General features: G+C 42.1%; 2 protein-coding genes across 2 annotated transcripts; one reads left to right on the forward strand and one right to left on the reverse strand.

Annotated features, from left to right (window-relative positions):
* The first annotated feature begins 11,520 nt into the window (after nucleotides 1–11,520).
* Nucleotides 11,521–13,008, forward strand: BT62DRAFT_953511 (putative carboxy-cis,cis-muconate cyclase). The gene is made up of 6 exons (XM_043188270.1): nucleotides 11,521–11,729; nucleotides 11,786–11,894; nucleotides 11,956–12,015; nucleotides 12,065–12,354; nucleotides 12,418–12,502; nucleotides 12,583–13,008. The coding sequence occupies exons 1-6, from the start codon at nucleotides 11,541–11,543 to the stop codon at nucleotides 12,942–12,944; spliced, it is 1,095 nt and encodes a 364-aa protein (XP_043036877.1). The 5' UTR covers nucleotides 11,521–11,540; the 3' UTR covers nucleotides 12,945–13,008.
* Nucleotides 13,009–13,370: 362 nt separating this feature from the next.
* Nucleotides 13,371–13,587, reverse strand: BT62DRAFT_821981 (uncharacterized protein; the record flags this gene model as incomplete). Its single annotated transcript, XM_043182360.1, has 2 exons — nucleotides 13,371–13,444; nucleotides 13,491–13,587. Coding segments are annotated over 2 exons (171 nt in total), but the record flags the coding sequence as incomplete, so codon positions are not given.
* Nucleotides 13,588–14,400: the final 813 nt, after the last annotated feature.

The following is a 14,400-nucleotide window of genomic DNA, read 5'->3' on the forward strand; positions in this document are numbered from 1 at the left end:
AAACTCTTGTAGAGCCTTGAGTTCAGATTCCAAGAGGGAATAAATGGGTCTGAGTGGTGGAGATGTTCCTTTCTTGAGGTTGATTTTGAGGTCATACAGCCTGTATTCAGATAGCTTTTTGGAGAGAGTATCACTGAAGATGTCTGCAAAATCATAGTACTCTACTGGCACTGATGAAAGATCTGCCAGTTCTATGGATGTGGCTTTGGCTCTAATATTAGGTAAGAAAGACTGCAGTGTGAACTGCTGAGCACTTTCTTCTGCACTGACTCAGACAAATGCAGCAGCAGATATGATAGAGATCTTTGGGTGTGCTTTTATAGTAAAGGATTCTGAGAGAGGGTAGGAATAGATGGGTTTATACAGAATCAGAGCCTGCCAGCTACCTGGAGCAGATTTAGAATGTGGTGAAGTCTCAGAAGTTGGACTGATGGAGTCCAGTGGGCACAGAAGTCCCAGAATTGAGCTGGAGGGCTCAGAGAGAGGTGAACTGTTGTCCTGTGGGCATGGAAGTCCCAGAGATGCAGTGGAGGCTGTGAAATTAGTTGGAGTGGAATCCTAGTTGCTTGAATGGAAAGTGATGCTGTTTTCAGCCCAGTCAATCAGTGGATTGTAGCAGGAGAGCCAGTTGTATCCTAGGACAAGATTGCAAGATAAATCCAGATGAGTGACATAGAAGTCAATGGGGAAAGTGTCTCTAAAAGGAAAATAGATAGGAATAGTTGCAATTTGAGATATGCAGCTTTCAACAGAGCCATCAAATAATCAGAGTTGCACACTAGGGATGGTTTTAATAGGGATATCATTGGCAGCTATGTACTTATTGTCAACAAAGCAGTGGCTAGAACCAGAATCAATAAGAGCAAGAAAATGCAGAATGGTAGAAGCTGGAGACCTATCAGACTTCATACTAGTTGGTAATTCTGCTGAAAGTGGAAGGTGGAAGGATTGATTGGAAACAGATGTTGCATTGAGGGTGATGACCTCCAGTGTGTGAATAGAGTCAACACAACCCTGAACTCACATAGAAAGAACAGGTTTGCTTTCTAGTTTTCCAACTCAGTTGGAGCTGGTTCCTTAGGAGTGGTGTCTACTTCAGCTGTACAACCCTTGGTAGAGGCCACTGCCTTCTGCTTGTTGCAATCCTTGGTCTTGTGTTTGGCTCCACAGAACATGCAAAAATTGTTCTGGCACTGGCAGTTTTTTTCTTCTTGAGTAAGATGGCCATCTTTGTCTAGTTTATCAGCATAGAGCTTAAAGATGGTAGATTTTGGTGTGAAGCTGGAGTCTGAGGAAGAAGAGTTGGACTCCTTGGATTTGGGATTGGAGGATTGGTTGGAGATCTTATTGTCTCAGTTTTCATAGGCAATTTCAGTCTTCCAGGTCTAGTAGTGAGCATCAAGTTCTTGAGCAAGAAAGTGCATGTCACAAAGGTTGTTTGGCTTCCCATAGTGGGCCATGTTATCCTTGATGCAGGTACAGAGGCCATGGTAGAAGGCATGATAGAGGAAGTTGTCTCTGTACCTGATTTGTGAGGCATACTAGTTGAATTGGACCATATACTTCATGATCTGGTCTCCATCATGCATCTGAAGGTATTCTAATGCATCTTCAGCATCTCTGATGACATCAAAGGGGCTGAAGTTGCTGCAAAGCTCATCCAAGAAAGTCACATAGGAGAATTGCCAGGCTGGTGGATTCTGCAGATTGGGGTTAAGAATGTTTAGTTTGAACCAGTTAAGCATGGTGCTGGCCAGGAAGAAAATGGCATAGTTGACCTTGCTAGTATCCATTGCAAATGTGGTAGATCTGTAATTGAAGTTGAACTGAAGAGAGATGATGAAGGCCTTCAGTTTATGAGAGTCAGAATCATCAATTGGTTCTAGTTTCTTGACTTTGGTGTGAATAGTGGCTGGCTTAGAGTTGTTGAGAGAAGTGGAGACTCCTTATAACAGATTTATGAATGCTAAAAACATGTCCTGCTGGTTTGGATTGTTGCTTTCTGTGGGGCCATTGGAGCTGCCTGGGCCATTGGAACTATCTGAACCTCCTGGTCCATCTAGTCCATCTGGCCCTCCTGACCCTTCTGAAAAAGGGTTTGGTGGGTTACTATCTGGTTCCCATCAGATGAGAGTATGAATAGAGGTGTCTTCACTTCTGCCCTCCAAGTCTGGGCTGTCTGAATTTCCATGCATGTTGCCTAGAGATAAGAGGTCTATCAGAGAGTCAGTTTGGGCACTGTATATTAGGCTGGCCTGTTGGACTCTGTTGGTTGGCATGCTGGTGGCATCAAAAGGGTTAGAGGAATCATCATAATTAGATTAGTAGGCAGTGAAGCTAGAGTGGATGTAAGTTTCCCTACAAAAAGGTTGTTCTCCACCAGAGGCCAATCCAAAAAGGCCTGGTTGTTCCTTTAAGACAGAGGCCAGAATGTCTTCCATGGAAAACATGTTGTGATGGGTAGACTGGGTTTCTTTGGGATCAGCTTCTGTGGGTTGGATAAATGTGGTGGATATGATAAAAATTTTCAACTCAAGGGTTTGAGTTCAAATATACTGTTAGGAACATGCCAATTGACTGGACTTTCATGCAGGTGTAGAGACTGGCAGAGTGCATAGGCATCAACAAAGCTATTGACAATGTCACCCTTGAATCAGGGCCTAAGGATTTGGATGGATAGAATAGAGTTCCATCAGAGAAGTGAAGAGGAATATCTTTTAGAGCAGAATCTGATGGATGAGATAGAGAGGAGTTGAAGTGAGCATAAAGTGTAGATGGCTATCCAAGTTGATATTCAAACTGAGTATTTACAATGCTTATACATGGTTTATATACTATTAGTAGTTAATTCTGAGTTGGAGTCTATTAGGTTTTAGTATCAACTGTTTGCTACTATATTTGGGGTCTAGATACTAGAATGTAAAATACAAATGTGAAATGGTAATGCTAAAATGAAATTAGTAGATAATAGGAAATAAGCAAAGTCTAGTGGAATTTGTGGTTGAATTTGTGGTTGGTTGAAGTGACATAGAGGCTAGCAGCATACATATAACAGTCTCTTAAGATCAGAGAATACAATTGTGAGAGGACATATCAGAAGGAGTAAGGGTTCTCAAGGAATATTATGTCATTTGTGCTTGCCCATAAGGCAGGGGTTCACAAATTGGGTTGAGATTGGATTGCATATTGTTTATCTTCATATTTAAGACAAGCTAATTCTCATACATGTCTCAGACAATGTTCATGCTTCTGTGACAGGTTCATTGATGATATAGAGTCAGGTTGAGTGGACAAGTGCTCACAGCATTTGAGGTTACTGGCCTTGTAGTGTGAGTGATGCCATTAAGATATCTGACATTGTTATCATTGATGGTTGCTGAGAAATGAAGCACTTTGTCTTGAAAGAACTGAACAGATGACCTGACTATGTTGATCTCATATCCCTTATGATGTATGAGATGAAAGAGTGAAAGCAAGTTATTGTGAAGATCAGGTATGTGCAATACATTCTGGAACTCAACAGCCTCATGGACCTCTCTACTCCTCTCTTTAGGCTCAAACATAATTGTCTCCATATCTGCTCAATAGATGACTGAGTTGTCTGCTAACTAAATCAAAACTATATATAGTGTCCAGACATGAAACCAGTCTTGATGATGGCTCATGTGAGATGAAGCTTCTCTGTGTTCATATTTCAGTTAGATGATGCTGGAGATAAGAGATTAATACTTGCTTAGCTGGTGGTCTCTTCTGCAATGTTTGACTTCTCTGTCCTTGCCTCCCTTTCTTCTTGTCCAATTTTGTATTCTGACATTCTTAAGTGTGCTACATAGCTTGCTTCTTGGCCTTATGTTTGCTGAAACACTTCTCTTTGGTATGTCTAGAGTTGATGCACCAGCTGCAGGTGGTATCAGGTCATATAAGCAGCTTGAACTCTTACAGTGCTCACTTTGAATAATGTTGCTGAAGTGGTATCATGAGAGTTGCACTGCATCTCTTCAGTGTGGAAGGCAAGAACAAGTTTGTTGAGACTGAGAAAATAGAGGAGAAGAACTAATAACACAAAATTATTATAATTAGATGGAAGAGCACAGATAAGAGTCATATATTGAAGCTTTTCATCAAGTTGATTGATAGTGAACTTTTTGAAGTGGAGTGCTTTGATATTCTGTATAGCCTGTGAGATATATCCAACAAGAGTAGAGAGAGATTCTTTGTCATCCTTTTGAATGCTGAATAAGATATCATAAGCATTAAAACAGATGCCTAGTTTTTGCTATTGATAAATGTCTTTCAGTTTTGACCATATAGCTATGGGCTTACTCATAAGGAGACTGATGTAAGCACAATGTGATTCATCAATGCAAAGCCAGAGGTATTCTGCTGCAGATGAATGAGCCTGAAGATAAGTCTTTATCTCCTTCTTTTCAAGCTTTGTGGGTTCATTAGGGTTGACTTGCTCTAGCAGCTCCTTGGTGCCATTGAAGTGGCCAAATAGCCTCTTGATACATATGAAGACCTCAAATGAGGGTGCAAAGTGATTCTAATTGCCAGCATGGAAGTTGAAAAAGCCATATTTGATGGTGTTGATAATATCTGAGTTATTTATCATAGTGTGAGAAAAAAAAAGACAATTCAGGTTAAAGAGCATGTGATGGCCCATGATAGGTGGATGTGACTTTTAAATGGATAGTGATATCTCTTAGAAAAGTGAATGAGACTTCAATGTCTAGTGAATGGTTTGTGAGAGAGAACAATATTTTTTCTTGACTTAGTAAGGTGTGAAGCCTATAACATGTTGAGAGCAGGTTGTATAGTGCAGTGAGAGAAGTCAGATCTGGAGTCAAAGATCAAAAGCTGAGGAGTGTTGACCTTTGATCTTCAGTGTTGATAGCTATGATTATATAAGATAAAAGCAACATGGAGAGTGTTCCACTTCAACATATTGATGCCAGGAGAGAGAGAGTTTGGCTGGCTTGATTATACTTGATCTTGATGCTGAGAAGATAAGATGTTGAATGAAGATCACAAAGCTTGAAGTGCTTCTTGAGATTATTGATGCTTTGTGACACCTCTGGTGTTTTTGTGATAATGGCCAGAGTTGCATGCAGCTGCTTATGCCATTCTTGCTCTGCCTGTTTCAGTTTATATGGAGACTTGAGAAATGCCAGACCCACTTCTTTCCTTTCTCCTCAAACTACTCTGGCTTCCCTATATACATCTCTTTTATCAGCTTACCATCAACAAATGCTGATTGTTATGATTTTTCTATTTATCTTATCTTTTATTTTACTTTATTGAGGTGCTTATCTTATCTAGAGCATCTATCTTGATCATAAGGAGATTGCTTACACAATAGACAGTCCATGCTGTTATCCTTTAGAGCACAACAGACAATACTCTATTGTTCCACTCTCAACAACTAGATATAATAGTACTATAGCATAGAAACATATAATTGATAGAGACTATATTTATCAGCTATGAAATATATATAAGTAGTGTAGCTCTCACTGTAGTACATCAGCTTCAAGCTAAAGTTTATTCTATACCACTCTTTTTTTCTCAAGCCTAACTTGCTATGGCCTTGTAATGCACATTCAGAGCACACAATAGTGTACTTTAGCATGACTGTATAAACTCAATACAGTGCTAGTTTATCATGTGTTCTGATCATATGTCAAGCAGGTCTAACACTGATGAGATATTAACACTTTATAGCTCTAAGTTCTTGAGAGCTCCAAGTGCAAGAATAGCTTATAGAGTGGCCTATTTTGGTGTTAGAGCTATCCAGCCTATCTCTGTAAACTAGCTACACATATACTACTCTATTTGTAAACTAAAAGTCATTGGATTATCTCATTCTACTGAGTCAACTGGAGAAAGAGATTATTCTTACAATCCTATTATAATTCCTATCATCTATCTTCAGTGAACATATGTTTCAAATATTTAATAAACACCTGCATACCATGTTATCTGATCCACATTTCACTTTGTGGTTTGAAGCATATGTTTAAAGAGTTGTTCACTCTTAATCCTATCTCTAAAACTTGGTCTAATAGCATTCAAACAGCTAAGAATAACTTTCTGCTTATGCAGCAAGAGGCTCAGTTGAGCAGTGAAGGACAATCCAGATGCTTCAGAGAGAAACCTACTAGAGGATTTTTTGGCAAATGCTTCACTCTCCATAATTTCAATCAGTGTGGATCCTATGAGCAAACAAGCTCCTTTCTGCCTCTGTGCCTTTGATATGACTCCATCAGACATTGAGCTGATATATGTAGAGCAATCTCTCCTGGAAAACAGGGCCAGTCCTTTCTTGTTAAATGGAGAGATGACTTGCTTCTCTATATTTCTGATTGCAAGCCTGTTTTCATTCACTTTGACCTCATCTTTTATCAAGCTAAGCCCACAGCACACTATAACATTCACATCACCTCTCTCTGTACTTGCTCTCACTATGTATTCATGAAATGCACTTGTAACTGAAGTACATAAAGTGATCACTCTATACAATTTAAAAGAATGTGAACACTAACTCAAAAAATACAAATTATGACACAAGTTCCTAATCTAGTGCACAATATAACTTATAGTCCTCCAATTAGTAACTTCCCTTCACTCAGTTTTATATTCATTCCATAAAACATGTCATCTGCTTTAAAGAATCCTGAAGTCATAGAAATGTATCTCAAGAAGAAGATTTCAGCAGAGCAAATGGGAGAAGTATGAGATATAAGACTAGTATGCTCTATTTTAAATAATATGATGCTTTAGAACCTCCAATACTCTTCTATTACTTTATATGTTAGTTTTCAATTAGCTAATATCTGGATATTGGTTAATACTTTTATATAAAAATATATTATGTCTTAAAATAATTTATTAAAAACTTTAATAGCAATATTAGCTGATGTTATGTGTATGCAACTGGACTCCACTTTACACCACCAACACTTTGTCAACTATCAGATCCCACTGAAGTCCAACAAGCTGCTATTTCTTTTTATTTGATTTTACCTTTATCATTTCACATCTATATTTTACATCTTAATTTCTAACCCAAAGTTGGTAACAATTAGTTAGCATCAGAATTTATCAGACCCCAACTCAGAATTAGCTACTACTAGTATATAAGCTGTGTACATTCATCATAGATACTCAGTTCAAATATTAACTTAGTTCAGCCTAATAATCTTATCTTCACTCCAAGCTCTCCTCTAAGTCTAATAGACTCCACTGCATTAGAATACCTCACCTTCTATTTACTCTCCTTCCTCTGATGGACTCTGTTCTGTCATCTTGATCCTTTGGAATCTAACTCAAAAGTGACATTGCTAAAGCTCATGCACTCTGCTAGTCTCTATGCATATAATCAACTTCATTCTATTGGCATATTCTGTTAAACCTGCTCAACACATGATAAGAACATGTGGTAGACTGATACTGTATCATATTTGTATAGTCACATCAGAGTTCACTAAAGGTGTTCTAATCAGTGTATCAAGGTGTTTCACAGAACAAGCTCAAGAGGAGAGAAGTAGTATAGATAAACTTTAGCTTGAAGCTGGAGTGTTACAGCAAGAGTGATCCTATTTATATATAGTTACTCAAATAATAAATATAGTTTCTACAAATTGTGCATCTTTGTGTGCTGGTACTATAGTGCCTGATCATCAAGAGCAAGATAATATGATATTGTCTGTGGGCAAAGTGGGTGGCCTATTGTGATTAAGTAATTATCTTATGCTCAGTTGTTGAGTGTCCAAGATAAGATAGACACCCTGATAAGATAAGATAAAAGACAAGAAAAAATAGAAAAATCATAACATTACTCTTTTATTAAAACCATTCTGATGGCTCAATTAAGAAATAGTTTATAGTTATAAATTGCAGTGTCAGTATTCATGTCACATTCATCCACACACTAATTTGACTCTAGGCTATACCCCTTCCACTTAATGAGATATTCAACATGAGAACTGAATCTGGCACCATGGCAGCCACAGGTTTTATGAAGCTGGTGATCAAGCACTTGTTCAATTTCATAATATTCCTTGTCTTCAATCAGATTGGATTCAGGAGGAGGCAGCATTTCCTGATTAGAGAAGATGGAGAATGTGTATGGTGATAGGAGGATCTCATTGAATATGGGTTGTACCTTCCATGTGGCAGGCAGTGCAAGTTAATAAGCTAAAGCATCAATCTTTTTTGTGATGGAGAAAGAGCTGGTACATTTGTTGGCAAGCTTTTTCTTTGAGCATGGGAGATGGAGATTTGATGTGTCAAGCCATACTCAGTCCTCAATATTATATTGGATGGCAAGGTGACAGGACTTATCATATTGATGTTTCATAGTGTCAGCAGCCTTCTCAAGGGCAGTCTTTGTTTTTTCATGTATCTTGGCCATTTGTTCTATGAACATTGAGAAGATGAAGGTTATGGCATAGTGATATGATGAAGCAGTAATGTGCAGATGTCACCCATGATTAATGAAGAATGGGGTCTTGTCAGTAGCCATATAGATGCAGTTGTTGTGTTGGAAGGCTGTGAGCAGCAGCCAGTTGGCCCAGTCATCTTGTCAATGATCGATGAATATCCAGAGATACTTTTCCACCTCTTGATTGACTCTTTTTATCTGCCTGTCTGTCTGTAGATAGTAGGCAGTGGAAATGTTACTCTAAATCTGGAGTAAGTGATATAGATCCATTATAAACTTTGAGATAAACTGTAGCTCATAGTCAGAAATTACTATCTGTGGCATGCCATATTTGGCATAGACTTTGTCCTATAAGATCTTAATCCATTCTTTGGATGACAGTTCTATTGAGCACATAATAGAAATGATGGCCTTAGAGAAGTGATCAACTATGATGATGATAGCATCATAGCCATGGCTTTCTGATAGGCCAGTCACTATGTTCACAGAGATGTGTGTTTATAGTGCACTTAATATCTCATCTGGATGTGGTGAGGCCACCTTTATCTGTGTGCTTGACTTGGTGCATTGGGAGGTTTCACAGGCCTCAACATACTTCTCTATGTCTACTCTCAACTTCAGCTACCAATATTCTCACTGATAAACCAGAAGTTGTCTGTTCAGACTCTCTGCAGGCAGAAAACACAAAACCTATTTTGATAAGTGAAACTAAGACACAGAATCTGAAGGCTGGTCTAAGTGAGTCTAGTCATGTACCTCTGTATGGTGACTAATCTTTAAAGGAGTGTAGCAAGAGGTGGCTACAGGGGTATGAGACTCTGAATTGTTTACAGTGACTCACAGTATGTATATGAATTTTCCTATAGTAGGAATATCATATAAGGATCTGGACACTGGGTGGTGCAACCTATACATGGTGCAAACTTTTAATGCTGGAATCCTATATGCAGTTCTGATGAAGTCTAATGAAATTGTTAGTGTCATCTAGTTACTCTTTAAGTTCTTTTATTAGATAAGAGAGTGAGACTCAGATAGAAGCAGCAAAGAAGGAGATCCACATTTGCCCATGACAGTCAACAAGCTCTTATGAAAGGAGAGACTATGCACTGCTTGCTCTCTAATGCTAAGCTGGCAGAACTGCCTCAGAAATGGGTGGATGCACCAGAACACAAGAGCCCACTGACAGCAGAGGGTCTTAGCTGGTAGCCCTGTCACTCTGGCAAGGCAGGCTGTTTTATCCTGCTGGGAGGTCAGCAGCAGTCATAAACTGAGCAGAGCAGACTCACACAGAACCAAATTGATTTGTGGATCCACCATGCATGGGCCAGCTTAAGCTCTGACTGCTCACACTGAATCAGATCTGCTACAATGAAGTCATAAAGTGAGTGGACATGCTCTGCTGTCCAATGCAAAGGAATGCTCTGCCAGTATTCAAATTCAAAGTCAGTGAATGAAGAAAGGGGCATGATAGGTAATGCTGAGAGAGACATTGAGGTGAGTCAGTCTCTGGTCTCCATGTCTTTATACCTGACCATGCTGACTGTGGCTGCACATTAGAAACCCACCACCTTCTTGCCTTCATTTCTGCTAGCATGTTCTATTGCTTGGTGTGAGCTCTTGCCTGCTTCTTTTCCATTCAACCACCCACTTCTTGAGCTTCCTTTTCTCATTAATCAGATGACCAGTCTTGAGCTTCTTTCTCTCATCAATGGGGGTGATACCTTCTCTGCTTCTTTTTCATGTATTTGCCTTCTTTTTCTGTTGATCAGGGGTGCCCTGACCCAGTGGAGAGATCCCTGTACCTGTGAATTCCCCCAGCAGCACTGTCTCTGCAGTGGGCTCAGTTCTTGATCCACTTTTTTCTTGGCTGGTGCCATCCACTGCCCATGGCTACAGCCCTGCATATGTAAATGGCAGGTCTCTCATGCCATACTGCTGACCACATAAGCCAGTTGGTTGCTTATCTCTGATAGATTATCAAGGGATCACTACTACCAGGCTAAAGGAAAGCTCATCTCTTAACCACACAAAATCTGACGGCTTCGACCCAATGTCTTCTTCTTTTCTTTCTTCTTGTCCTTGGTGATCCATGCGTCTCTGTCCATACTCTTTACTGAGGTTCAGGTAACAACAAGACCGCCTCTGCTTGCTACGATCCTCAGCTTGGGAAGAAGACATGATTTCTCCGCTATACAGTGGTACATGTACAAGGACATCCTTTCCGAAGAATCAAGACAGCATCAATTGGGATGCAAGGGAACCTGGCGATAAGTCGGTGCGCTTTGGGCCCTTATTCCAAGCTCCTCGCTGATATGTAATTGACACGTCTACAGGTGGTCTCGTTCCTAACCAAGGAAGATATCCGGCCTATCCTTGGTTTGACATACTTCGCGAGGACAAGTGCCTGTTCAAGAATACGGTGCTCAGAGCTAACCAGCTACACAAGAACTACCGGGATCGGCCTCTGTTTGTACTAACAAGCTAATGTGTTCAAATTGCTCAGACGGTGTCTGTATCCTAGACGACTCTGATGTTCATCTTCCAGGGACCGTCACAAATGAGGTATTTACCGCAGTTCTCGCGTCTTTGGAGTAGATCCTCTCCTCGTGTTATTCTATTCTTTCCAAAACTAACCTATTGCAACTGTTTCAAGGAAGCGTATAGAGACATGCCAACTTACTCTTCAGAAAAATCAAAGACACTCTAGCGCCAATTGCCCGTCGACGGTGACCTAAGAGTGCGAGCCCTCGCTGTGAAGATGTCATGTTAATAACCGAAATTGTCCCATTGGTTGACGAACTGCGGACAGTGGCAACTCCGTAGGCTCGCTCTCCCCATACCGACGTTCACACATCACCGGCACATGGATCCTCAAAATTCAATAGGAATATTCACGAGTGATGCCTTAGGGACGTTATGGTGAAAAAACCATGCGCAGCAGTGCCAATAGGCAATTATTATCGTAAGTGCTGCGAATTTTCTCGTACTCACGTTTTATTTTTATATAACTTTTACTCCCTGGTTGAAGATACTATTAATAGCCCACCAGCAGGGTATAAAAGTCTGCCGCGATACCAGTCCTTCTCTGCATTATCTCATGATCCTGTCAAGAGTCGCAGTAGCTCTCTTGCTATCAAGCTTCTGTTCAGCGGCAGTCCACCATCTTTTTGTTGGAACCTTCTCCACCCATGCGATTTATGCACTGGAGTTCGACGACGAGACTTACTCGCTGACTCTTGCTGCGAACATTACAACACCCAGTGAACATCCGTGGATAAATCTGAGCGTGGGTGCTCATGTACCTCGCGCTGTTCTCTTGTCTTACCATCCACCTTTCTGCAGCATGACCGGAAAAGCCTTTACACGGCAAGCGACAGCGCATACGGATACTTCAATGTGGTGAACAGTACCAGCGTCACGTATAATGCATCCGTCCCTCTTGAGAGCAACTGTGCGCTTACTTCTTTACGACGTACATTGTTTCTATGACCTGACCCATTTCCTCTGATCAGGCTCATCCACTCGAGCTATATTTATCACCTCTTCCAAGGTCGAGCCCTACACCGTATACGGTATGTTGCGCGATCCTGCCTATTGTTTCGCTCACATTCCCGGATTCAGGAATACCCTTCGGAGACTGTGGAACCGTTATACCGGCCGACTTCTCATCCATTACCCAAAACTACACCTTCACATCGGGTTCCTCTGGCGTCCACGGTCTTGCTCTTCTTCCCAATAGCACGTATCTCTATGCTGCAGATGACAGCGACGACAAGATCTGGACATTCGGCGTCGACATCGCCACCGGAGAACTGACCGATATTGGAGTGTTAGACGCGCCTGCGGAAGGAAACAATCCCAGGCATCTAACAGTCCATCCGAATGGCGAATACTTGTTTGTCATCTTAGAGGTAAAACGGATGAAATGCTTTTTTTTTTTTGACTCAAGACTAAATTTCAAATTTTTGTTTCAGGAAGCGAACGAGGTTGCGCAGTACAGCATCGACGGGCAAACCCATCAGCCCGTTTACTTCAATGTCTCGTACTCTCTTCTCCCACAAGGTAAGCACCCCACGACACCATCAATTGCCCCAGCCAAGCAAGCAAGCAAACCAAATTAACGTATGCGACACCTTATACAGATTCCGATTCGACCACGCACTGGGCTGACGAAGTCCAGGTGTCCGCCAACGCGACTTACCTCTGGGCGACAACCCGGTCCCGTGAAACCAACGAAACGGGGTACCTTTCCGTGTTCAGCCTAAACGGAAACGGCTCCATCGCAAACCAGCTCTTCATCACCCCCACCACAACCTCAGGGGGCACCTCCAACGCCGTAAGCCCCGCATCGTTTGCGGATGAGTTTGCCGCCATCACGGACACATCCGTCGGGTTTGTCGAGATTTGGCAGCTGCTGGACGACGCATCAAACGCCACTGCCGTGGCTCACATCGACCTCGTCGACGGAGGGTGCTGCGCAAATGCCGTTTGGTATGACTGAGAGGTTATAATAATTTGATGTTACACAGACTTTGCGGTGGGCTGCCACCACAATTGGATGCGCTTGTTGTCTCACGGCACTACAGCCAACCGACTTCATGTGTGCAGCATGGAGAAATGATTTATTTCCGGGTGAGACCTCCGGAGATGGAGAGAATTCCGTATGTCCGCAACAGTTTCTTAAGTCCATGTGAATCATGAATTATGTATGTATAACAAAGCGAGTACAGATAGAAATTATTACTTGAAGTGAAGAGAGTTCAAAGCCTAGCGGTACGGTGTAAAGTGGTGAATGGATGTATTATATATGGTTCAGGATAGCCGACGGATTTCAACGGAAAGCAACAAGACGAAGAGAATGTTAAAAGTTCTTAGCTTTGCGGGTGAGGGAAAATGGGCAACGCGAGAGACAATTGCCTCAATGGGAGATACTTATATGCTGCTTCAGATTGTCTTTCCTGCCGAAAGACCTCAGGCAGCCTTTTTTCAGACATTTATGAGCTAGGGAGTTGTGAGCACCGGAACCGAGAGAAAAGGTCGAGCGCACGCTTTTGGCATGTGTGGAGGGCCCTGATATGCCTCTTCAGATGCTCGCCTCGAAAGAAGCACTTTCCGCATCCTTCGTACGCGCAAACGTATTGCCTTTCGTCCTTGTCGATACAGCCTATCTTCTTCAAGCCGAACGGAGTCGATTCAATCACCTCGTAAAGCCCTGCTTCAAACTGATCGTCTTGACGGAACTCCGGAACAACGGGAACTTTCCTTCCGCGACTTTTCTTATTGCCACGGTCGTCCTTCTCGCCCAAGTGCTTCGTCGTCGTGGTCGACCGAGTTCTCTTTCTGGGGTTCGAGGGTCCTGGACTAGGGCGGTAGGCCGAACCAGAATCCGATTCGTTGTCTCCGTGGTAGGAAAATTCGGATTCCGACCGTGGTGAATTGCTCATAGACTTCGTGTACGAGTTAGAAGCTGAGGACATCTCCGAGTTAGACTGTAGCATCCTAAATGGCGAGAAGTCCTGATAAGCGGGCTGTGCGTTTGCCTCAGGAGAAGGCAATGGGTCAGGACGTTGCTCCGGAAAGAATGAAGAGGATGCCGTGGACAATGAGGAAGATGTGAGTTCCGATACATTGACGCACATAAGAGTCGGTGTTGAGAGCGGCCACTCGGAGTCCGGCTCCAGTGGGGTAGATGGTGTCGCGGGAGGAGCCAAAGGAGGGTCCAAGTGAAATGTCGAAGTGTCGCCAGAAATGATGGGCGAGTCCGTTGGCAGAAGGTAAGAGAAAAGGTCTTGGAAGATGTCATCGGCGAAAATCATATCCGCGATAGCAGCGACATCCTGCCTGAAATCGAAGTCGGAGAGGTGGTCGTATGGGTCGTTCTGGGAAAACGGAGGACCTGAAGATTGGGTTGGACTCTCTGTCTCATGTGAATCCTCAGGCCGCGAAGAAGGGACGCC

Source organism: Guyanagaster necrorhizus, assembly GCF_019112545.1.
Source record: "Guyanagaster necrorhizus MCA 3950 unplaced genomic scaffold BT62scaffold_23, whole genome shotgun sequence".
NCBI lineage: Eukaryota > Fungi > Basidiomycota > Agaricomycetes > Agaricales > Physalacriaceae > Guyanagaster > Guyanagaster necrorhizus.

Coding starts and splice junctions, on each gene's coding strand:
- BT62DRAFT_953511 (XM_043188270.1), top strand. CDS start 11,541: ATGATCCTGTCAAGAGTCGCAGTAGCTCTCTTGCTATCAAGCTTCTGT. Junction 11,730..11,785: donor ATCCGTGGATAAATCTGAGC/GTGGGTGCTCAT, acceptor ACCTTTCTGCAG/CATGACCGGAAAAGCCTTTA. Junction 12,503..12,582: donor CTCGTACTCTCTTCTCCCAC/AAGGTAAGCACC, acceptor CGACACCTTATA/CAGATTCCGATTCGACCACG.